The following is a 25,226-nucleotide window of genomic DNA, read 5'->3' on the forward strand; positions in this document are numbered from 1 at the left end:
CACTTCCCATTCTTTTATGGCTTTTGGCTTGAGTACCTATCCCATTTGGTGTCCTGTAAGGCCATTTAAAAAGCAAAGAAACCCATGGTTTTTATCATACCCATAGAAATCAAAGTTTGGGAAGACCACAGAAGCTGGAAAATGAAAATCCCAGAAAGGAAAGAGGCAGTCAAGGGAGCCCCAAGTTCTATGCATAAATTCTGCCCAAATCTCTGCCTGATACTTGACTGTACATGCATGGGGCAGAGTTCAAGGAGCCCAGCTAAGTCTAAAAGAATCAAGACTTCTGAGTAATCTTTTTCAGGGGGCATTTCCTTTTTAATTTTTTCAAAAAATTTTATGTTTATTTATTATTGAGACACCGAGAAACAGAGCATGAGTGGGGGAGGGGCAGAGAGAGAGGGAGACACAGAATCTGAAGCAAGCTCCAGACTCTGAGCTTTCAGCACAGAGCCCAATACGGAGTTTGAACCCACAAACTGTGAGATCATGACCTGAGCAGAAGTCAGATGCCTAACGGACTTAGCCACCCAGGCGCCCCAGCATTTCCTTTTTTTTTTTTTTTTTTTTTAATATTTTCTTGTCAAATTATTTTTCNAGCATTTCCTCTTTAAAGTGATGAAAATTAATTCTTGTTTAACTGAGCGTGACATTTAGGAAAATACTTTTTTTCCTAAGTACTTCAGACTTTAGGACTTACCAAGCAAGAGCCCTCAAGAGTGCCAGTCTTCAGGTGCCTGGGTGGCTCATTAATTAAGTGTCCATCTTCAGCTCAGGTCATGATCTCATGGTTCGTGGGTTCAAACCCCGCATTGGGCTCTGTGCTGACAGTTTAGAGCCCAGAGCCTGCTTCAGAATCTGCATCTCCCTCTCTTGTCTGCCCCTCTCCTGTTCATGCTCTCTCTCAAAAATAAATAAAATGTTAAAAAAAAAAAAAATAAAAGAGTGCCAGTCTTTGAGGGTATTATTTCAGAACTAGTTTGTTGAATGCCCTTTTGGTACACAGCTGGGTGCTGGGGCACTTTAAAGATCATTGAAATTTGACTTTGAGACTATAACTTCAGATATTTGTTGAAATCCCATAGACATATGAAACCATAACATACATGTATATATGAAAACATAACACAAGGCCACATTCAGTGCCAAAAGGACTGCCATACACAAAGTGGGACTTTTGCTCAAAGAGTTATATTAGTTTCCTAGGGCTGCTTTGACAAATAATCACAAACTACTTGGCTTTGAAACAATGGGAATTTATTCTCTCACAGGTCTGGAGACTACAAGTTTGAAATCATAGCATTAACAAGGCCACACTCCTCTGAAGGCTTTAGGGAAGAATGCTTCCTGCCTCTTCCTGGCTTCTTGTGGTTATCGGCAACCCTTGACATTCCTTGACCAGTGCCTGCATCCCGCCTACCTTTGCCTCCATCTTCATGTGGCTCTTTCATCTATATGTGTCTGTCTCCACGTGGCCTTCTTACAAGAACACTACCCATTTGATTTAGGCCCACCCTAATCCAGGGTGACCTCATCTTAACCAGTTACATCTGCAAAAATCTTATTTCCAAGTAAGGTTACATTGTGGCATTCCAGGCAGACATGAATTTGGCAGGGGAGGGGGGGTATTATTCTACCCAGGAAACAAGTGAATAAAAAAGCATTGTGAAGTATCCAGAATTTCAAGTTGTGGGTCTAATTAATCCTTAAATATTAAAGTACTCTTTATCTTATAGAACACTTATTCATGAAAGTGAATTATGTGTCATAATGATGAATATCTGATTACTCATGACTCGTTTATATTTTTACTTTTGTATATTTATATTTTCATTGAAAATAACAAAAAATTTTTTTCATTATAAACATTTAAAATTAAGACACCAGTAAGTAATCCTGGCTCTCCTGTCCCTCCCCCCTCCTTCCATTGTTCCAAATGAGTAGTAAGGTTAAATGAATTTTGGGAGAATAGGGTTCTAAAGCCCTTGAAAAAATCAGTTTTCTAAAGCAAAGCCATTCCATTAAACAGACCTAAATTTAGATTGTCAAAGCCCCCATAGACTCTGAAAAGAAAGTTGTTAAAACTCATAATGAGCTTCAGTGTTGCTGCATTTGGAAATGTCTACATCTCAGCAGTAGCCCTTGTACTAAATAGCTCTAGCAGACGAAGGCAGTAGATGTGAGGGACTCTTGTCTTTAAGGCTATCATTTCAGGTATTAGTTGAAATTCCATATTCTTGACCCTCATAAATTCTTACAGTGTAAATTTCTAGCAGCTTTAATTTGTAAAAAGCATATGGACAGATCCCTTAATGACAGATCAGAGATGATTAATTTAAAATATTTCAGTCAACTCAGAAGAACCAAAGATGAGACATCCCTTATCCTCCCGCCTCACCCCCCACCCCTATACCAGAAATCCTGGCTTTTCCTAACAATATTCCTGAGTTAGAGAAAATGCAAATGAAGCATTTGAGAGACAACTTAAAGGGAAACATTTTGCAGCTGTCATGTTTAATTTAATGATAAATAGAGTGCCAATAATTGTCTTAATATATTTCTTGAATAAGATTCTTAGAGTTGAAAAAATATTGCCTCCAAAACTCCTGCTGATGGGCTAAACCTTCAGATGTATTTCCTATGCCTGACATTGACTCTGCTTGGTGTGAAAGCAATCACCAGTATACAAATCACCAATATACAACTGGAAGTTAGCGCTGAGTCTCAGCTGCTAGGGCAACAACAGCCCCATGATGTTTTATGTGCAGAATTAGTTTCGTTTCTCCTGGCCAGTCTGGGAAGAGGGCAGCTAGAATGGGATTTCTTAGTAGATCTACTTTACTACTTTTATTTTTACAACTTTTATTTAGGCAAGATTCATTTCTCAAGTGCCATTTATGTTTCAAGGATAAGGCATACCAAAAAGTGTAAGGCAAGGTCCCTGTCCCTCCCACCCTTCCTCCATGATCTTGATTTCAGGTCTTGATCTCCAGTCATGAGTTTAGGCTTCATGTTGGGCTCTGTGCAGGGCATGGAGCCTACTTAAGAGAGAGAAATCTATAAGCCTCTAATATTTACACACATGGTTTCTGTGCTTTGATAACTGAATTCAACTGTGGTACTTACAGGAAAGAAATGTATTCTGACAAACATTTTTTAAAAGACAAGATTTGCCAAAACAGTGTGCTCTAAAAATAAATCAATGTAATGACTGATCTAAGAAATCTTAATTATATCCTTAATTAATTCAATAGTCAGAGCCAAGAATTAATGACCCATTCACCAAAGTCATCATGATAATGCTCAATTTAAAGATAGCCTTTCAACCTGTTCTCCCAGCCTCCTTGCTGAACTGAAGTCATGGAAATTGTCTTCCATTTTTTCATTTACACTCTTCTTCAAACTGATCACTTAAACACTGTTTATTCTGCTACCTAAAAATGTATTTAATCCATCACATTTTATCCTCCTTGTTGTTATCTTAGTTTGTGTGTCCATCAGCACTCATTTGGATTGCTACAGTGATTTTCCAACTAGTCTCCTAGCTTCTGGTCTTACGGTCTTCCAGTCCTCCACCAACATAGAATCTACTCCAGTCTTTTCCCACCTAAAATCTTGCCATGCCTTGCCATCACTTACAGGATAAAGTCAGTCCTTGGCATGATGTACGTGGCCGTTCACCATCTGGCCCTTGTCTGCCTCTCCATATTGATCTCCTGCAACAACTGTACCTCCTTATACCAGTACAGTTAGTTGAAATTCCTGGAACACACCCTGCTCTGAACAATTCCCTCTGTTAATCCCCACTCCTAGGCCGGCAGCTTCTTTGCATCCTTCACACCTCAATTTGTAAATCACTTCCTTTCTGGTAGTCTCATCATCCCTGTACTTTGTACATAGCTCTGTGATGCCATATGTTATCCCCCTGTAACTTGTGAGAGATGCTCCTCTACCTTAAAATAAGGGTTGCATTTAATTAATGGAAAATTGGGGCACCTCGGTGGCTCAGTCAGTGAAGTGGCCAACTTTGGCTTAAGTCATGGTCTCACAGTCTGTGAGTTTGAGCCCTCCATCGGGCTCTGTGCTGACAGCTCAGAGCCTGGAGCCTGTTTCAGATTCTGTGTGTGTGTCTCTCTCTCTCTGCCCCTCCTCTGCTCTCACTCAGTCTGTCTGTCTGTCTGTCTCTCTCAAAAATAAACATTTTTTAAACGTTTTTTAAAAATTAATGGAAAATTGAGGAAATCATCCCATCACTCTGTCTCTAGAGTCTCTCATGTCAGAGAGTATAGGCCTTCAAAGACTAAGATGGCCTTCAAAGAATTGTTACTTAGAGTGTAGGGAGGACTTAAATACACTGAGGAGGCTGCTTCAGAGCCCAGTCCATTGACTCTGCCGCTAACACAGTCTGATGTCACATGCTTTTCTGAGTAAGCATCTTTGACAGATTGAAAAGAGCACCCCAGACAAAATATATGAGACACTACCTGGAGAGAAAGACCCACGGGGCCAAATAAACTTGCCAATGATGCATTATTTTGCTGAAGCAGCAGCTTTTCTCTTCATGAGCCTATGATTTTCTCTGGCCTATGCATATCTTATCGAAGATTAAGGATATCTGGAATGTACAAAAGAAGAACAATTGATAATAGACTTTGGAGGTATAGAAAGAGTGCATATGATCTCTCATGTTACACCCAAATCCTACCTCAGCTCCCAAGTCTGTGGGGTTTGGGATTGGTTACTGATCCCTAATCTCTAAGATGTAGAAATCTGGAAGTGTTTTAATCCAAAAAAATCTAAAAGAAAAAAAAAAAGAAATCCGGCTTTAAATGCAGCTTAACTTCTTCTTCATCTTCAAATATTGTTGATTGTGTTACTGGTTTCCTGTTTGTTTTGAGTATTTCCCCCTTTGTGTGCCCTCATGAAGAATCCCAGCATCTATACTTTTTCCAACAGGAGTGGTTTCCTGATTGAAGTGGGCCAATAGTGCCCAGGTCTAAGAGATTCAAAGAATTCAGAAAAGAACGTAAGCAATGGGCTTAACTACACATTTAGACATATAGTCAGAGGATTATAAATCCAACCCAAAGCTACATAGAACCGTAGAGTTGTCGGTTGCTTCTGTAGGGACTATATGAGAAAATCAAAGGTTGGGGGTTTAGCATAATGGAAAGACTGTGAACTCTGGGGCAAGGCAGGCCTGGGTATGAGTCCCACATTCTAGTTGTTTGGCTTCAGACATGTTGTGTAACTCCACTAAGACCTAATTTTCTCTTTGTAAAATGGGGTTAATAGAAACCTTCCTTATGGAATTGTTAGCATTAGAGATAATCTGGTAGAATGCTTTGAACATAGTAGTTTCTTAGGAAATGGTGGTTATGATTTTGGCTTTGTGTTGAGAGTGATGTGATGGACTCTCACATCCCACCCAGTCCCCCTGGGAGTGCTACTGGCAGTGGTCCACATCCAGTAACTGCTCAAGGGAGGGGTATAAAAGCCTGGCTATTTTGGTTCAACTTGAAATAACTCTGAAGGACTAACCTAACTCCAGAGTTTCCCATGGTTCAGCCAGGTCGACATGAGGCCTGCATCACAGCTAATCTTCTCCCTCTGCATAATCCAGCCCTCCTCCACTCCTTTCCATGGGCATTGATCCCAAGATCTTAAAAACGTCCTGTATGTTAAACTTTATTCCAGAGTCTCTACTTCCCGAGGAATCTGACCTGTGACAAGTGATGAAACAGGTACCCGGTCCTGTGTTATTAATTACCCATTGGTCAAATGTGCAGAAGCTCAAAGAAGATCCTGTGGCACCTTAGCCAGGTGTCAAGAAATATTTTCGAAAGACAGGAAAAGGGTCAGAAAAACTGTAAGGGAATGAGGAAATCCCTAGAGACATGTGGAATTTGCCATAGGAAGGCATTTGATAATTTCCAGAGGTTAAAAATGCCCTCTTATTCCATGTGAGCCCAGGAGCATGTAAATGCTGTTTTCCAACATCAACTCCCTAAAAAGAACTTGGCTATGACATTCACATCTATATAATTAAGCAGATGTAATGATTAGTCTTTCTTCAGTATTGAACTTTTAATTCCCTTTCCAATGGCAAATACCCAGCTAGAGACCTTCCTGGAAGCAGACCCATGTTTTTCTTTCTAATGACTGTGGAGGGGGAGGCCTAAACAGTTACTTTGGAGCTGTGCTGTACTATAGGCACTTTTCTGGTGCCTAGTGGCATTTAGATTGGGAGTTCCTTGGCCCACTCAGGTTCAGCCTATGGAGTTAGAATCAGAAACCTAGACAGAAGGTAATATCTGGAAGGCCAATCCTGCAAAATATTTCTAGGGTTAAGTGAGACTCTACTTTGAACAGGGACTCCATCTCCAGCAACAGTCTCACCCCAAAATGATCCTTCTCTGTTCTTTCCTACCCAGATCTTAGTGGGTATTAGGGGTTGACCCAGGAGGGAGGAGCTCTTAGCCTGGTTGTATCATGTAGTAGTTAACCAACAAATATTTCCTGAGGATCATATACAAGGCACTGACCTGTGCACCGTGAGTGCTAACACCGGATCCCACACGTCCATCTTTCCTGGTAACAGAGAGGAATGTGGACCCAAAGATGGGAGGGGCAGCAGTCGGACAGCTCAGCAGTACAGGGAGTGCATGCCATGAGATTAGAGGAAAGAAGATGGCTTTGTCCAAGTTACTTTTTCATGTCTCTAAACCTCTTACCTCTGGAAACCTGAGAATGCTCCAGCAGTGTCTGGCCCAGGGGAAGCCCTTGATAGATATATATTGAATGGAGTGTTTGTCCTGATGGCTTGTCATCCATTGTTTGGCCTTCAAATTACACAGTTATTCACAGTTATTATTCAGCTTGCAGCAGATGTGCAAGATTTTTTCAGTAGTAACATCTCAACCAGTGTTGCTGTGCAGCCCTTAAGGGACTTTTTGTCTAAATATTGGTAGCCTAGCTGTGCAGAGGCACAGAGATGACAGGGAGGTGCCAGAGGCCCCGGGGGTGCCGCTGGGCCCAAGGCTCCTGCCTCTCCTGACCTCACCCCTACTCTTCAGGCCAAAACACTGCTGGAGGAGCAGTAACACACTTCCAGAAGCCTTGCCTCCTCTGTTTGTTTTCTTCATCACACTGCAAGGCCTGGACCATGGTTTTACCTGATTCCCTGGGGATCCGGTCATACCTTCGTGCATGTTAACAGATACATGTCCAAGCCCAAGAATTACTTATAGACCAAGAGGTACCTGTTACTGTTCAGTCACTGAAGTATTGCATCTGGGAGAACCCTCAGGAAACTAAGTTCATGGACCCAAGGTCACTCACCTCAAAGCACACCCATAGCTTTTACATAGACCAGGTTCAGAGGCTCTGCTTCTGGGTGAACTTAGGACAGTGCAGGATGAGGTTGGAAGGGACACTTTGTCAGGCCCTTCCCATCTCTGACATTTCCTGTCCCTCTATGGACAGTTGAAGAGTTAATCTTACATGCAGGGCCGTGCAAATAAAATAAGCCAGCCGGTCACCCCTAAAGCCTTTGCATGTAGAAATTCAGGGGCCCACTGTCTCTTTGGTTGTAGTCTAGGAAACAGCGGGCCTGGAGAAGAGAGGGAGATCTCAGGATCCATTCGGAGAAGATTAGGCAACAGCCCTCACTGTGTGAGGCCATAGCTGTGCACTGGATGATCTAATCAGATTTTCCCATCGCTCACAGTGGAAAATAAAATGACCAGACTCATAGCAAGATAATAGTTTTACACAATGGCCTTCATTGTCTAAGACCTGCTTGAGGCAGTTTCTGGAATTGAATGAATTCTGTTTAGTTACTCTTTCGATTTACTTTGAGCAACAGCCTTGAGTTTTTTAAATTAATTAAACTAGTGATAAATGTGTTAAACCTCTACCTTCTAGAGCTACATGATTAGCCTTTTTTGTTAAACTTTTTTTTTATCCCCATTTAAGAGAAGATGGACCTGGAGTGTGATTACTCTGGCCAACTAATAACAGAATCAGAGACTCGGGACACATAAGGAGACATGGGATTATTTACACAGAGGGAAACAGAGGGTCAGAGAGAGAAATGACTTGCCCAAGAATTTGCCTCTCTTTTCTCCCATCACTTCCCTCCTGCCCCAAACTCCCTGATCAATGCTGAACACAGAAGACTTGCCTCCTTGGCATGGAATAGCATCTTCAGGGCACATATTCTATACCCACTCAGTTCCTCACCCATGATGGAGGGCCAGCTGGATCCTCTCCTGGGAGAAAGGAAGGTTGGTTATGGCAGCCGAAATGAGAGTCTGACTGGGAAACCAGAGGAGTACAGGTACAGAGGGAAGGCAGCAGCATAGGTCTGGGGCAGCTCCCAGCCCACCTCCTAGACAGAGACTCTAGAAGCCAGGAGACAAAATGTTCTGAAACAGACTCCCTGCCAATGACAGTAGGGAAGGGGCTTATTCTCTGAATTAGGTTTGAGGATAACTGCCAGCTTTACTTTGCAATGATCTAGTTCATGACAAAAGTGCAGTGAGTTTTGAGCTACTTAGCCATTGAAAGTACATGGTAATTGAGGACTTGAACTTTGCAGCCGGAATTCGGCAGCTGCCTACTGCCCCGAAAGGCAAATTTTGAAAACCTGGCGAGAAGGAGCCAAGTTCTCTGTAGCATGTAACTTGCAAGCCTAATGCTCTGAAGTTGCTACTCTTGGTATGTGACTCCATGAGGGCTGAACACAGGTGTGAACTGGGCTGCCAGAGTTGGGTCATGGTAGAGTTCAAATTATCACCTTCTCTTCCCTCATCCCTGCAGTCTTTGCTCCTAGAGCTGTTTGGGACCAATGTGTAGATGCTGGAGAAGGGTTGATCTTGTCCACTGATCCCCAACCCACAGCAGAACAGACGTCACCTGGGAACGTGTTAGAAATGTACATTATCAGGCTGTACCCCAGACTGGTGGAATCAGAAACTCTAGGAGAGTGGCCCAGCATTATGTTTTGACAACCCTCTGGGCGATCCTGATGCAGGTGCAGGTTTGAGAACTGCTGGTTTAGAGCACGGTATGGCTCTGAATTTGTTGTTTGTTAAGGAAACTCTGCTTTCACATGAGCTAGCCATCTGCCTCCTACCTTGCCCCCTCATCCCCCTCTGCCATAGGGACAGCCTCTGTTGGGAGATTTGGGGTTTCTTGTGTTGCTTTCCCAGCCCTCAGCACTTGTACAGTAAACCATCTTTTCACCATCTGTTTGGCCCCTGGCCCCAGCTGTCTCCTTCCTCCCCCCAGGACTCCCAGTTGTGTTGTTCCAGTGAGGTTGTTTCCACTCGGTGCTGGGAAGGGAGGCACGCCTAGATGCAGCTCTGTGCCATCAGTGGGACCACAGACCAAGAGTTAAGCCCTGGAACCCCACCTTAGAGTTCTCACTGCCACAAGGAGCGACCTTTCAAGGGAGGCCCTGGCTGTCCTTCTCAGGAGAGGCGTCAACCTGCCCTGTCTGTCCTGGCTAGAAAAGCCAGCGGCTAGGAGTGGCTAAGTGAGCTCTGGGGAACTTATCCATCCCTCCTGCTTTACATGCCGACAGATGGGGTAGTCACCTGAGGATTCCAAGGGGAAGAGTCTGACATAGTGGTTAGCTCGCCTAGCTTTAGTGCCAGAGAGAACCAGTTAGGGGTTTTTTTCCTTTTTTTGAGAGAGATGGGGGCTCTGGGTTAATTTAATGAAATATATTTTGCCAAATGCTTTCTCTTTTTGTTCTAATTAATGGCCAGGCATTAAAAAGTACAGTGGCTATTAGAATTGTGTCATATCTTGGGGCACCTGGGTGGCTCAGTCAGTTAAGCTCTCGACTTTGGCTCAGGTCATGATCTCACAGTTCGTGGGTTCCAGCCCCGTGTCGGGCTCTGTGCTGACAGCTAGCTCAGAGCCTGGAGCCTGCTTTGAATTCTGTGTCTCCCCCTCTCTCTGGCCCTCCCCTGTTCATGGTCTCTCTCTCAGAAATAAATAAAACATTAAAAAATTAAAACATTAAAAAAAAATTGTGTCATATCTCATTGCCCACCTCTCTCAGCTCCTCCTTTCCAAGTGTGAGGAGCATGTCAACAGCATGACCTAAGAAGCTCCGCCTTTGTCTCCGTGGCACTGAGTAGAAACTGCCAGGCCCCTGGGGGATTTGGGTTGATGGCATATATTTGATATTTTCTACTCTTCTTCTGACCTAGTCTTGGGAAAATAGCCTTGGGGTATGAAGAAAATGCAAATCCGTGCTTTCAGAGTCCTCTGGGGCAGATTTACAAAATGGTGGCCATCCTTATAAGCTAGGGGACACTGCACAGGTGGGTGTGTATCCAGAGCCCACCTGAACGTTCTTGTCCAAGGAAGACTGGCTTCTGTTCTGTGAGCGCTGTGTCATTGCTGAGGCCTTGTCACATTCAAGCCCTTTCAGCCTAAAGAAAGGAGAGGTCACAGGAAGCAGAGAACTTTGGTAGGAAAAATACACAGGGCTTTTATGTAAATTATGTCTCGTGTTGTAAGCCTCCCAATAATCCTTTGAGAGATGTAGTATTAACCTTGTTTTACAAATAAAGAAACAAAAGTTGACAGATCAGGGGACAGGTCACAAGCTGAGAAGTGGCAGAGCAGAGCCTTGACTCCAAGCCTAGTGTTTATCCCCAGAGCCCTTCCCCTCTCTGCTCCCTTTGACTCCATCTCAACTTCTAGGGAACATGAGTGACCCAGTAGGGTAGCTGAAAAGGAGACTGCACCAAGACTCAGAAATCATGGCCTCTTTCATTTATGGACTCCATCCAGCTCAGAATCCATCATGTTTGTTGGTATAGGCAAATAAACAGTTTTCTGCTGAGAGGGAGGGGAATTGAAGGAATCACTACAGGGTTAGGAGAATCAGTTTAGATTGCTGAGCTTGCCATGTTTCTCCTGACCCTGGCCACACAGGCCACTCCCAACAACCCCAGAGATGCCCACATTTGCCAAACAGCATGTGCATTTGTCCTTTCCAAAAGAGCAGTGGGGACATAATAAAGTGAGTTGTTAAACTGTTTCTAGGGTTGGGGGCAAGGAGGGGTCTGTTTGCCCCAAAATGCTGGGCTTTCTTTATAAGTTATCTGAAGCAATGTTTTATGAGAGGCATAGTTGTATGAGGGTATGTGTGTGTGTAAGAGAGAAGTACAAACTACAAAAATACAATATACTGAGCTTTTTTCTAACAAGCCTGGCTGAGTTTTCAGTAATTCTGCAGCTGTGACATGACTTAGTCCACTGAGATATTCAGCACTGGCTGGAAAAATACAACCAAAATTTATTCAATCGATAGCAAAAAAACAGTGATTCTTCTAAGAGTCACATTCCTGTAAGATTGGCCTCACTATGGGAAAGATAGACAAATTCACTTTGTTTTTCAGACCCAGCTCAGAGTTTTTTCCTTTCCAGGAACTTCACAGGGCACCAGGAACCCACAGAGACATGAGGATGCCTAGACTCTTGAAGCATCATCATTGATATCTCAATAAGTCTAGCCCTCTCATTAGCCCTGCCCTTACAAACTGTCCAACAGCAGGTTTAAAGGTTCTGCTCAGAGGGTCTTAATTGATCTTGTTGAGTCTGGTTTGGCCATCTGTGCTGACAGAGTCACTCCCATGACATTTGCTTGCACACAGTGACCTCCATCCTCCAGATTGAATATGTTTTCCCCACCCCATGAGCATATCCTCTGCCTACCCTACCATGTGGTGATGAGTGAAGCTAGTTCTCTGACCCGAGCAAGGACTGCCAACGGAAGACCCCGAGGCACCATGCATGGCATCTGAACCTACAGATATCTATTGGCATAATAAAAATCACCCTGAGTCCCTCAATTTGCATGTAGAATGTGGGGGAGGTGGCGTTGGGGCAGCAAGTTTATTAAGAATTTTTATTAAGAATGTTTATTAAGAATTAAGTGAGGCCACTGGCTGGAGAAGTCAGGGTGAGCACTTGTTCTCTCCTTCTGAACTCTGATTTTCCCCCACTTGGGGTCTGGCCTCTCCCCCAGGGGCCACATGGCCGCTTGCCTCCCCGGGCCACATGGCTCCTGACACTACTGTCGGGATGCTTCCTGCCACCATGGGCCCCATCCTTGCCAGCCTAACTCCTGAGTTTTGAAGTCTGTGTCCTCTGAGAGGAAGGAGCTGAGAGCACACGGGGTGGGGCTCACCTCTGGCTCTGCTGCACTGGGAACAACCTGCTGCAAAGACTGTATGGCAGCATTTCTCCCTGGAATGAGCTCCTCCATCTTCTCCCAGAGTGAGCTTGGCTGCTTTTCTAACTGCAGCCTCAGCAGTTCCTGGACAGATTTGTTGGTTTATGGCTAAGCAAGAAAAGTGGGCTCCAGAGCCAGGAGCTCAGCAGGGGTTTCTTCCCTTCAAAGAAAATGTAAATTAGAGTGGAAGATGCTGAGGTTAAGAAATCTGGGGCCCTGCTGTTAGCATTTGCACCCTTTATCCTCCCTTCACCTCCGAAAGCTGGACTCAGTGTAGTGTGTGAACACAAGGGTAGGACCGTACCCCAGTAATTGATTCACACTTTTTGGCTCAGTTTATTCATGCCTGGCCCTCAGAAGATGAGCTAATGTGGCTGTTCCTCTGTGATTTTAAAGTGCAGTACACATCATCTGCCCCTGAACCTGGCAGACCCTGACACACATGTCTTCAGAGGACACTAATAAAGAAAGGCTTTCTTTGGCTTACAAGAAATTTAAATATAAAGTTAAGGTAGAAGAGAGGCTGCAATGCCATCCCATCCCTGCTGCCTCATCCTTCCCTGTCACATCCCCAAAGACCAAGTGCAGCTGTTATCCACTCCTCTAGTGACCCCTTTCCTTGATGCAGCCTCTCAACACCCCTGGGCTCTTGTGATTTGGGGTCTCAGGTGCCCACTGCCTACTCCCCTCCACCTCACCTCTGCCTTCTCTACAGGCCCATGAAACCACGGCAACTTTTCTTTAATGGCACATGGTCCAGGATCTGAGAAAGTTACAATCACTCTTGCCCTCTTCAAGACTTACGTAGCTCACACTTAAAATCTGCCTGCCTTACAAGTAGGCTGATTCAATGAGGTGAGGCCTAATGAGTGGGGGAGTTTCTACATGTTAAACCCTCTGATGAAGATGCACTGTGCCAGAGTGCCTGGGATTGACCCCATGATGGCTTAAAATAAAGCTGCTCTCGGGGTGCCTGGGTGGCTCAGTTAGTTGAGTGTCTGACTCTTGATTTCTGCTCAGGTCATAGTCCCAGGGTTGTGGGATCAAGTCCCACATTGGGCTCCACAGAGTATAGAGCCTGCTTGCCATTCTCTCTCTCTCTCTCTCTCTCTCTCTCTCTCTCTCTCACCCCTGCTCATGTGCTCATGCATTCTCTCTCTCAAATTTTAAAAGTGAAAAAAATTTTAATAAAAAATAAAGCTGCTCTCCTTTCCAAAGTTATTGATTATGAGTCAGGAAAGGCAGTTAACCTTGAATAGTTTAAGTCACTGGCCCACACTTGCCTACTGCATGCTGCCTCAGTCTCCTCCCTAAAGAATGGAAAATGAGAGCCAGGCTCTCCAGGGAGGAGCAAGAATATGAATTCTCCCAATCTCAGAGTTGCAGAATGATTCTAAGGGGTTCATCAATCATTCCACACGCCATACAGAGAGCATAAATGGGTTGCATGTATATGCGCTATTATTTTCAAATACTGCTAGTAGTATTTTCAAATAAGTACTATTGTGGTTTACAAAATATAAATTTATTTTTTAAATGGATACTGAGTAAGTTATTTTGACCCAGTAATATCTTTGGAAAGAGAATAACCTCAGAGGTTTAGTGGGATTTGGGTGCTCTGCCTCAGCTCACATGTCCTGAAGACAAACGTCCTCAGGCTTGGAGCCCTGACTTTGTGACTAAACAGTAATCACCTGTCAACATAAGGGCCTGTTTCTCCAGTGTAATCAATGGCACAATGTTCAACACACAACACACAGTTTAGCTTGTAGCATCAAGGCCACTGAAGGCAAAGGGAAAAGAAGACAGAACTCACTGGACTCTGCCATCCTGCCAAAAGAGAGGACTTGGCTGCCACAGAATATTCCAGAAAGCCCCAGACCTAGTGCAGGGTGATCAAAGAGAGAGCATCCTAGGAAACAGCTGGCTGGCACCTGAAAGTACAAAGTACAAGTCCAGAAAGTTTAAAATTCCTAAACTTGCCCCTGCCCAGTGGCCTATTGTAGGGAGTTCACCATGGTGGTTCAGCTGAATGTGACTCTCTACCCAAAGACCACCTCAGGCCACTCTGCCAACCACTGGCATGAGTGCTCCAAGACAGGGGCAGGTTGCAACCCTCTATGAAAGATGCCTCCACAGTGCTCTGAGTTGATTCTGCCTTTGTGTTTCTGTTGGGAATTTAACTTCATGGAATTCTGTCATAACAAGGAACTCTGTTCCATTCCCCTAACCTCCTACCCTCCAACATTGGAAAAACAGCAAAGGAAGATACTTATCTTCATTAGTCTTCATAAGAGCTTTGTCGCTCAAACCCATGCATCTACCACAGGTAAATGGTAACCTGAAGGAACTCTGACTTCATGGCAGGGAGCAGGGGTCTCACCAAGTACTGGAAAATAACAAGAACAAGATCCTTTTCTCTGGATATAAGGGAGGTATACTGGGATGTTTTTTCATAATTATCTGATGAGAAAAGCTATTCTTGCTTTTTTTTTCCTGTTAAGTGGGAGAACTCTGAGTTTGGATCTACTAAATTTAAAGTTCTTTCCAGCTAAGATCCCTACCAGTTTATTCAAGCTGCCAACTCATGAGAACAAGTTGTTTTTATGAAAGACATACTTCTCATTAAAAGTTCTTGTGATCTGGGGCACCTGGGTGGCTCAGTTGGTTGAATGCCTGACTCTTGATTTTGGCTCAGGTCATGATCCAAGGATCATGGGATCAAGCCCTGTATCGTGCTCTGTGCTGAGCATGGAGCCCACTTGGGATTCTCTTCTCTTCTCTTCTCTTCTCTTCTCTTCTCTTCTCTTCTCTTCTCTTCTCTTCCTCTCTCTACCTCCCTCCCTCCCCCCTGCTTGCACATACCCTCTCTCCAAAAAAATAATAATAAAATACTTTATAAAAAAATATTTAAAAGTTCTTGTGATTTATATCACACAAGCACATTTTCCCCATGGCTGCCCCAGGCTCCTGCCAATATGGTTGTTGTATGGATGGAAGTGAACTCCTTCAGCCACTAAAACTTACCTGAGCTGATCACCATGAAGTAGGCATTTAGTGCAAAGCAAAATTTGTGGAGAAAAATATTCACAATATGCAACTGTTTTTAATATCCCCTTTCAGTTGCTCTGGGAGAGATAATAGTACAGGACATGATGCTTGGGAAAAAGTTAAACATATTTCCTCTCCTCCCAGAAGAACCTTAGGAAGGAGTTTAAGTTCTTCCACACTCTGGGGTGTTAGTGAGGAAATTGTTGGCAGCCCTTGCCCCAAAAGACAGACCTGGTTTGTAGCACACCATCCAGAATGTCAGTGTGATCCCTAAGTCTGTCCTGAGAGTAGCTCTTTCCGGTGAGAGATCAAAGAGTGTAAGAATTGTGGCGGCTGCCTTGGGACTGTGTTAGGAGGGAGTGTGGGGCCAGCAGAAAAGGTGGGGAAGTGCTCGCCTGGCACTGCCTTCCTTTGTTGAGCTGTCCACTCACTCTTCCTTCCAATCCCACAAGGATAAGCTTTTTACAATACTTGCTGAGAGATCTGAGCTCCTGCCCTACTTCTCCTGGAAATTATAGGGTGAGCCGGTGGAAGGGGAAGAGGTGAGCCGTAAACCTTCCATGGAGGTCATAAAGGTCTGCCCATTTTTGGAGCAGTACTGAGCCCTTTGGCCTTTACACAGGTGAGATACTTTGGATCTTATAAGATGACCTTGGTTTTGGATGCAAAATTAGACACAGTCCAGGGGCGCCTGGGTGGCTTAGTCGGTTAAGCGTCCGACTTTCNAGGATATGCAGGGAGGGGCCTCTGGGTGGTTCAGTTGGTTGAGAGTCCAACTTCAACTCAGGTCATGATTTCATGGCCTGTGGGTTCAAGCCCCACATCGGGCTCTGTGCTGACAACTCGGAGCCTGGAGCCTGCTTCTGATTCCGTGTCTCCCTTCTGCCCCTCCCCTGTTTGCACACACACACACTCTCTCTCCCTCTCTCTCTCCTTCTCTCTCTCTCAAAAATAAATATTTTTTTAAAAAGGATACAAAAGGAACTGGTAATGTGTTGCTTCTGGGGAGGGGAACTGAGACACAGGTTGGAAGGGAGGCCTATTCTTCACAGTGTCTCCTTTTGTATGTTCAAATATATTGGTATGCCTTTGTTATATATTCAGAAAAAAAAAAGGTAGCATGTCTAAATTGTGGTCACTTTGGTTGCTGTGTGGAGAGAGCACATTGAGAGATGGTGGTGGCTTGACCATGAGGTTGGTAATGGGGATGGAGAGAAATGGGTGAATTCAGGATCTACTTTAGAGGCAGAGGCAGCTGGACTCTGTGTATTCCACACTGGCTTTCCCTGCTCCAACTTGTTCGGGAAAGCTTTGTGCTTTGAGATAGGAACTGGGCTTACCTGACTGTACTCTGACTTCTGTGATGTCTTTGTGGAAGGAAGAGTTACTGGGCTCCTTCTAGGTGCTAAGAGCCTCAGAATTCTAGAGACTATCTAACGCATCACAATATGGAGGACATCTTACAGACATGTGCCTGTTTTGTATCCTCATTCACCTTATAGATGACTTTTCAAAAGTAATCTCTAGGCCCAACATAGGGCTTGAACACTAGACCCTGAGATCAAGAGTCATATTCTCTACCAACTGAGCCAGCCAGGTGCCCCTAGATGGTCTTTAATGACACTCAAAACAAAGTTACACTGAGAAGCACTATGGTTTCTCAATGGAGCTTGCTTTCTTTGCAGAGAGATGCCAAAGGCCAGTACCTGTTTGACCTTCTTTGCCACCACCTGAACCTTCTTGAGAAAGACTATTTTGGGATCCGCTTTGTGGACCCAGATAAGCAGCGGGTAAGTCAATATTCCAAGCACAAATGGAGAAGAGGGTTTGTCAGTAGCCTGAGTCCTTGAACGGCCATTCGTGCTCGTGACTTAAGCCTCAGGAGTCTGGGACCAACCAGGCCCTATAGTTGGGTGTCATCTCTTCAGATCATGGTATGAGATATGGAAGCTCACCTTGTGTGGCATGTTGTTTCACACATGCTGAAATGGCAGCCCAGGGGGCTGAAGTGATTTGCCCAAAGTTGTCCAGTTGGAGGCAGAGCAGCAGGGCTGGGGTCATGATCTTGGAGCACAGGTCACAGGCTGAGCCTCTCCTTCCTGCTTTCTAGTAAATGAGCTGAGCCACACTGTCCCAGTTAGGAAGGGCCTCACCTAAAGTGCCACGCCAACCCGGTGTGGGCAGGACAGAGAGGGAACCGAACTGATGTGGACCTTCCAGCACCTTGCAAATGCTGCAGTTCTCATTCTGTTCCACACAACATACATGGCTCTGTAGACACAGGGCACATTCCAGACAGATAGGAAACCAGGTCCATTACTCCCAGGCCCCAACCTCCCTCTCCAGCTTCACATCCCCTGATCTGTCTCCTCGTGCTGTGGCTCCTCAGATGCCATCCTCTCTTTACAGGGCCTTCACCTGTACAGTCCCCCTGCCTGGAACCTTTCTTCTCCCTGGCCTCAGTTCTCCACACTCCACGCTTTTCTTCTGGCTAATTCCTCACACGTAATGTCTCAGCTTAGACTCTCACTTCTTCCAGGTATTCTTCCCTAATCAACACTCTGAACGAGGGGCCCCTCCTGTGTGCCCCCATGTACCCTGTACTACCCCTATTGTAGCGCTTACACCATGCTGTGGCTGCCTGTTTGATTACCTGTGTTCCCTGCAAAAATGTAAGCCCTGTGAGTGTGGGGACTTTCTCTCATCATGACTATATCCCATAGAACTAGTACAGGGCCTAGAATGTAGTGGATGCTCAGTAAATATTTGCTGAAGGAATGATGAGTGGATGGGAAATAGTTCATAATGCCGAATATTTCCCTCCACTTGCCCAGCTGCCTTGCTAGCAGAAACCTGCAGTTCCTCTAACTTCTCTTCATCAGCCCTTTCCCTTCTGTCGGTGTATACTCTCCGGCACCCCCCTTGAAGTGGGAAAGTATGCAGAAGCATCACCCTTCACTGTACCCCCACCCACCCCCTACCCTGGGCTACCATCCTCCAAAGACATTATCAACATGAATATGAAAGGCCCCCCCCCTTTTCATGGGTCCACTGAATTCTTCACAGTTCCAAACATGGGCTCCATCTCTGTTGTCACGGGGGGCCTTAGAGCCCCAGAAGGCGCAGCTCCCCAGCAGTGCCCAGGACCCAAGATAACGAATGAATGGATCCACCCCTCCCCATGCCAGAGTCAAGTGCTATTTTATTCTTTAATGCTTTGAGCCTCTGTGTCTCCAGGTCATATTTAGAATTTTATACTGAACACATTAGCTTAAGGAAAGAATCCAAAGGACTGTATTCGTTTCTTTCAATAAGCCCTGCTCTCCTCGCTGACGTATTTTGGTCCTCCTGGCTCTGCAGAATTCTGAGCATCACCAGTGTTTAGGAAATAGTGTCAAGGTCAGCCCCTCTCCATATAAGGCTCTACTGTCTTGACCTAAATACTGTCCTGAGGTCTGGGCAATAGTATAAGACACCAAAAGTGCCATGACCCCAAGATGTTACATGCCCTCACATGCTTTGGGTGTCCATTCACTATATAATAATGGGCTGTTTTTACAAGAAGCTTTCTTGTTGTTGTTTTGTTTTTGTTTTTGGTCTGAGGTGTTTCTCCTTAAGAAGGAAGGCCAGTTACCCCAAGTTTTCTTCTCCCAAAGAGAGCAGCTTATGAAGAAAAAAGGACAAAATGTATCATGCTCATTATTTTCTAGTTAGGTCAGAATGTGCTTGAGAAGCATATGGAAGAAGAAAGATAAGAAAGATAAGAAAGCATATGGAAGTAATAAAGATCAAAAGCAGGAGGAGGTAGAGAACTATGAAGAAATGTGGAAGAGGAGAAATAAACATGTATGGAGTGGCGACTGTGTGCAGAGCTCTGCACTGAGCACAAACCTAGGTCTTTCAGGTGATGTATACTGAGCACCGAGTTGTAACAGGCACTGAGCTAAGAGCTTCACCTATGTCCTTTAATCCTTAACACAGATGAGTATCCACAATTCAGATATCCATTCTCTGAATGAGTAAATAAAAAGCTACCAGGTTAAATAACTTGTCCAAGGTAGATGGCAATGCCAGTCTCCAGCTCAGAGCTGTCTGATGCCAGAGTCTATGTGGTTTCTAAGGGTCCGTGCTGAATTCATCATACCTGGTAGTTTCTGAAGTTGTGTGATTGCTCAGGAGTTAAGGCTTGAGAGAGCACTTGAGAGTTGTGGGAAAATTGTCATTCTAGATCTACTGACCCGTGGTAGAGACAGAGCGGGTAAGGTCCCCACTCCCCTAGGGTGTGAGGTCCTAAAATAAACCTCCTCCCCTTGAGCACCAGAAACCAAGCTCACGTTGACCCCATCACTGCTTGTTCTTCAGGAGCCCCCATGTGGGTCTGGGTATTCTCCTGGTCCCCCATGGAGGAGATGCCCTCACTCCCCTTTTCTCCTGTTCCTGGCTCAGGCCCAGGGCTCCAGCCCGCTTTCAGCCTCTCCTTTCAAGGTGGAGGCACCCTTTCAAGCCTCCAGAGCCTGCAGAGGACTGCACATTGTCCCAGTGACCCAAATACAGACAGAAGCTCCCCTCTGAACTTTTCTTTTCTCTTCTCCTGACCCTTGCTCCCCAGCCTCATGTTATCTGTGGGTTTGCCAGTGATTCTGGGATCCAGATTTAGCCAGAGTTCTGCAAAAGGTAACTGTGGCCATCATGATATTTTTGGAATCCTGATTTCTCTGATTTCTCTACCAGACCCTCAAAAGCTCTTGGACAAGCTGTGAGGGCTTTCCCCTCCCCTGTGACCCCTCTCCCGTCTCCTCCAGCCTCTTCTTTCTGGAGCCCTCACTGCAGTACAGACCAAAGTCCTCCTCAGCTCATGCCAAGAGGAATAGCCTTTTTGTCATTCAGCTCCACCTGTCTTCTGCTGAGAGTGCATCTCACAGCCTTTCCTTGTAGTTTCTGTCTTCCTTTTTGTTTCTTTATTTTAATCTATCAGTCGGGTACCCGGGGGCATTCTGTTTACTGAGCCCCAGACACTTGCTGTGCTCTCCTCGCTGTACACAATTCTGATGTGCTCCAGTCAGACAGGCCTCCTCTGCCTTTATAGGCTCAGCCTGGAACCCCAGTTGTTTCCGTGCAATTTCATCTCTTGCCTTTGCTTCCCTGTGAAGCCGAGCCGCGGTGGGCTGTGTAATGTGAGAAGGACCTCTTAACCACATTGAGTGGCTATAATGAGTTGCCAGCCTCGTGGGAGCTCAGATCAGAGGAAGCAAGAGAGCAGAATGTCAGCCCAGATTATCCATGTGGAGCTGACGGAAGAACTGGCTCTTAGTGGGTCCATTAACTGCATGACCCACAGCCCAGCCCAGAAGGTGAGAGCTGGGAATCGCAGGAAGCCAGGATGCTGTCTGCATGGCCCTGGCTGCTTTCCTGCCAGAAGGAGGACTCTGCCAAGATGTTATGCTAAATGGAAGTAGCCAGAAGAGAGGGAGGTGTGGACTGGCTTCCATTGTCCATTTGACAGTTATACATTGAACACTATCTTAGGCATCAGTGAGTGACACAGTCTTCTGCCTTCCCAGAGCTTAAAGCTAAAGGTTTCAATCTACTTCCAGATAATCAAATCCCAAGTAACAGCAGTCATCACTCTCTGCAAACTGTCAAGTTTCCTGATTAGCATAAAGGCAACAAGCATCAATAATGCATTGTGTAAAGTATCCATGTAGAACTGGGAAATAGATAGAGAATGGTCTCACTGCTTCCTTCTCGCAAACATTAAGTTCCAGGGGGGAAAAATGTATTTCTACTATATGCTGCCTCTACGAAAATCCAAAGGAAACACAGTACTATCCTACACATTGGTTGTGGTTAGTTATCTTATGAGACTGAGACTTTAAACATCCCTGGATGCCAAGGAATCCTGAGTATGTATGCTCTAACACAAGGGCTGGCAAGATGTTGCTCAAAGATGGAGTATACACCAGCCATCCCTGCCTTCTCACCATGTATGAAATTCCACCTGTTAATACTTTCTAGAGCTATGACCAACAGCCTCTGTCCCCACCACCACCCCTGCCAAAAAATAGCTGACACACAACACACACACGCACAACCCACTGAAGTCAGCATTTCCCTGTCCAAGCCAGGTGGGGCTTTGTCCCCACTACACATACATGCGTTCACTTGTGCCTACTGGTGTGCCAGAAATATGGCTCAGAGCTTTGGCACCCTGCTTTGGAAGGCAGCATTGCCGGGGAGGCCCAGAAATGGCATCTGAAGCTGGAACTCTTCCCCCTTCACAGCTGCTTCCATGGGAAGCTTACTTCATAAAATCCTATCACCCTCTGCTCTCCAAGCCTATATATCACAAGCTTTTGTGCTGCTTTCACCCTGGGCTACAATCTGTCCAGTTATTGAAACTGGGTAAAACAAGTTATAGTTGACACTGTTTCTCATTAGGATTTTCTTGTTCTGTGTTCTCTGTTTCAGCATTGGTTGGAGTTCACAAAGTCTGTGGTGAAGCAATTGAGATGTAAGTGTTCTTCGTGAGAAGGTGGGAAGCCTCACCCATGGGGAGGGTGGGACGAAACCTCCCACTGGTAGTAAGTCTTGGTGATTTTCCACTGTTCTGACTGTGATCCGGCCCTAAACATGTGAGGATTCTCTTAGGACGGTTCAGAAGCCTGTGTCCCTGTGGGGAGGGAAGCTCAGTCATCCTCTGGGGTGCATCTTTCCTAACGGGCACATCTTTGTCTCTGCAGCACAGCCTCCATTCACCATGTGTTTCCGCGTGAAGTTTTACCCCGCAGATCCTGCTGCGCTGAAAGAAGAAATAACCAGGTAAGGCTGAACTTCCCTCAGCCACTCAGACCTGTTGGGGAGGATAGGAAAGAGGGACTGGAACGTCTTAGATCCTCTATTTTGGAAGCTTGTAACTCTTATAAACAAGGAATCTTCCTAAATATAACCTTACCTCTTCTGTATTTCATTTCCGCATGCTTTCTTTGCTCACCTGCTCAGTAGGACTGGAACAGAGTGAGCTGCTTTTCTTCAAGAAGTATGAATGTTTCATTTTAAACTAGTCATCTGCAGGACCACCTGGGTGGCTCAGTCAGTTAAGCATCTGACTCTTAATATCAGCCCAGGTCATGATCCCACAGTTTATGGGATCGAGCCCCGCATCAGGTTCTGCACTGACAGCAAAGAGACTGCTTGGAATTCTCTCTCTCCCTCTCTCTCTGCCCCTCCCCTGCTTGCTTGCTTTCTCTCTCAAAATAAATAAAAATGAACTTAAAAAAAAGAGAAACTAGTCATCAACAAAGGGATCTGGAGTAACTAATTAATCAAAAGCGTTTTCCTTTTATCAAGGATGTGGCCTCTATGGATGTTTTTGGAGAGGGCAGGCTGCTTTTTCAGGGGTTGAAATAGACTCCAGTGGCCTAATGTACTTTGGAAATGCCAAAGTAGGACACTGAAAAATAAGCTGGGAAATACAGAAGATTTTAAATCCAAGTGGATAAACCCCAGTGTGCTAATGGATCAGGTCCATGATAAACTCTTCATTGTGGGGATCATGCTTTGTGGTGGGCAGACCGCTACATGGAATGAATCCTATCTCATCCAGCACCACTCAAGGATGAGAAAGAACTTCTGTGGCCACATTATCCTACAAGAGGGTCAATGAATAGGAGCTTCAGAGCTTCACCAGAGTTTTGTGTATAAGAGCCAAATTCACTCTGAAAGCCTTGCCTCAGAGATCCAGGAATGCTCTATAACAAGGATCCTTAATTTTTATATGAGAAATATCTAATTTTGACATTAGCAAAATGTTGATGTTACCTTGTAGAGGGTGGGGCCTGAGGCCAAGAGGTGATGCCAAGGAATTCTAGAACTGAGGAGGAGACAGCTCTGCTGCCTCTCCCCTCGACTCCCCAAACCTGGGAGGCCACAGAGATTGGGATGAGCTGTTGTCAGTTATATAGACTCTGTCCTATAAGCCTTGTGATCTACTTCCAGATCCTGAACTGCTTGGGAGAATTCCATAGAAAGGAAAGAGGAGGGAAGAAGGGAAGAAGAAAGAATATGGTTCACTTCTTGTTCTGAAAAGTGTGTCCCTAATTTTATATCAGATAAAAGGAGCTGAAGTTTCTCTGAGAAGGAAGACTAGAAAAGGGGAAGAGAAGAGGGCAAGAAATAGGACTAAGTAGTGCAAAGGAAGCACACAAGTAGGACAGGGGGAGAAAGTGGCTTCTTCACATGGGCCCAAGTGGAAGTTGGGGGGAATCTTGTAGTGGAGTTGGAAGGATGAAGAATGTTGTTTGCTCTGGATGCTCCAGGCAGTGTTGCATGCACCAGCTTTGAAGCACTGAGGCCGATGAAGTGTGTATAGAACCAAACCTCATGCTCCGCACTGGACACAGAAACTGCAGGTTTGGGGCACCTGGGTGTCTCGGTCAGTTAAGCGTCCAACTTTTGATTCTGGCTCAGGTCGTGATCTCACGGTTTGTGAGATTGAGCCCCACATTGGGCTCCATGCTGAGCATGGAGCCTGCTTAAGATTCTCTCTCTTTCCCTCTGCCCTCTCCCCCACTTACACTCTCTCTCTCTAAAATAAATCTGAAAGGAAAAGAAAAGAGAAAGAGAAAAGGAACGAATGAACAAACTACAGGTTCTGTTTGTCCACATGGAAGTGGACCTGGCTCCCACTTTGCTTCTGAAAATCAAGCTCACCCACATTACAGGAGAAATCCTGTAGCTTTAGGCAGGAGAGCGAAAGTAGAACCCCCATGAATAACAAACAGAGAGGAGTGAGTTTTGGCAAAGCTCAGCCTGCCCTACTCAAATCCCCAGAGGATTTGCCTCACTCAGCCTATCCCGGCCCCTCTCCCTGCCCTGCTCCTGTTCCCCTGCCAAAAGAGGTGATGATGCCAGGGCAGACCCACAAGTCCGTACTCTCATCCACGTGTCTGGACAAATTTAACACACCTGCCTTGGGAACCCAGCACCTTGCCTCTCAACACCACACATCAGGATCGTCCGGTCTCCACCTCACTAGATCAACAATGGGGATGACAGGGATTATTCTAACAACTCAGTGAGCTGCCAGAGAGAACACAGCAGACACAGGGCTTTCTGATTTGATTAAAGGGAAAAAATACGTGGTTATCTTGGCCCTTAGGAGGAGCTCTTAACACAATTTTCTAAGTCAAATGTTATTACATAATACTAATGTACAGACTCTCCTGCCCAAGAAGCAGCATAGACCTAGAAGCTCAGATCCTATTTCTGTTACTTCTTGGCTCTGTGGCCTTGGACATAAGATATTTAATCTGTCTGAACTTCAGACCCCTTATTTATAAAATGAAAAGAGCAACAGCTACCACCTAGAATTGTTGGTAGAACTGACCACTACACTGGAGTCTTGCACTTGGTAATACACTCCCCACCAGCAAGCCTTGCACAGAGCAGAGACTGCCAGATTGATCACATGGTCTGTGCACCCCAAGGGCTATGCATGGGACAAAAATACAGTTAGCTCTGGCTTTTCTCCTTTGTTGATGTGAAAAGGTACTTCTTTTTTGATAATCCCTACTCCTCCTCTGTCCTTTTCCCCCACCAGTTAGAGTCCTATCACGTAAGCAGCTAACTTTTGAGGACTCAGAGAGAAAGCCATCCCTGGTAATCAGTCATCCAAGTCCTCATGGTACAGCACAGGGACCACGGCCACTCTCTGTCCAACTCAGCCGACTTCAAAGGCACTGACAAGGGTGTGAGCTCCCCTGCCTTCTGCATACATCTGTGCTGAACATCCTCAACGGTTTTCCCATTGCTCTCCGCCTCACCGGCCTTCCTTCCCGAGAATGCATCTTCCAGGCATTGTTGGGGATGTGAACCTCAGAGTGCCTGGGCCTGATTTAGAGTCTTTGTGCCTCAT

The 25,226-nt window shown here is 45.3% G+C and overlaps 1 protein-coding gene and 2 long non-coding RNA genes across 11 annotated transcripts in view; 1 reads left to right on the forward strand and 2 right to left on the reverse strand.

The window, feature by feature from the left end:
* Positions 1-25,226, forward strand: part of FRMD5 (FERM domain containing 5) — a 316,709-nt gene that overhangs the window by 254,118 nt on the left and 37,365 nt on the right. For all 9 annotated transcript variants that reach the window (XM_077764516.1, XM_077764513.1, XM_077764519.1 and 6 more), the window contains exons 2-4: positions 16,999-17,103; positions 21,782-21,824; positions 22,054-22,132. In XM_077764516.1, the coding sequence (XP_077620642.1) occupies positions 16,999-17,103; positions 21,782-21,824; positions 22,054-22,132 (227 nt within the window). The remainder of the gene's footprint in view (positions 1-16,998; positions 17,104-21,781; positions 21,825-22,053; positions 22,133-25,226) is intronic.
* On the reverse strand, positions 2,973-7,186 carry LOC144231771 (uncharacterized). The gene is made up of 5 exons (XR_013335182.1): positions 6,546-7,186; positions 5,542-5,723; positions 4,706-4,796; positions 4,485-4,615; positions 2,973-3,038 (listed from the first exon to the last, which is right to left on the reverse strand). It is a non-coding gene; the product is annotated as an uncharacterized LOC144231771 (long non-coding RNA).
* On the reverse strand, positions 8,061-16,032 carry LOC144231892 (uncharacterized). Its single transcript, XR_013335232.1, has 6 exons — positions 15,545-16,032; positions 14,079-14,196; positions 12,218-12,422; positions 10,364-10,451; positions 8,801-8,919; positions 8,061-8,273 (listed from the first exon to the last, which is right to left on the reverse strand). It is a non-coding gene; the product is annotated as an uncharacterized LOC144231892 (long non-coding RNA).

Source organism: Crocuta crocuta, unplaced genomic scaffold, assembly GCF_008692635.1.
Source record: "Crocuta crocuta isolate KB4526 unplaced genomic scaffold, BGI_CrCroc_1.0 scaffold102, whole genome shotgun sequence".
In the NCBI taxonomy this organism is placed as follows: domain Eukaryota; kingdom Metazoa; phylum Chordata; class Mammalia; order Carnivora; family Hyaenidae; genus Crocuta; species Crocuta crocuta.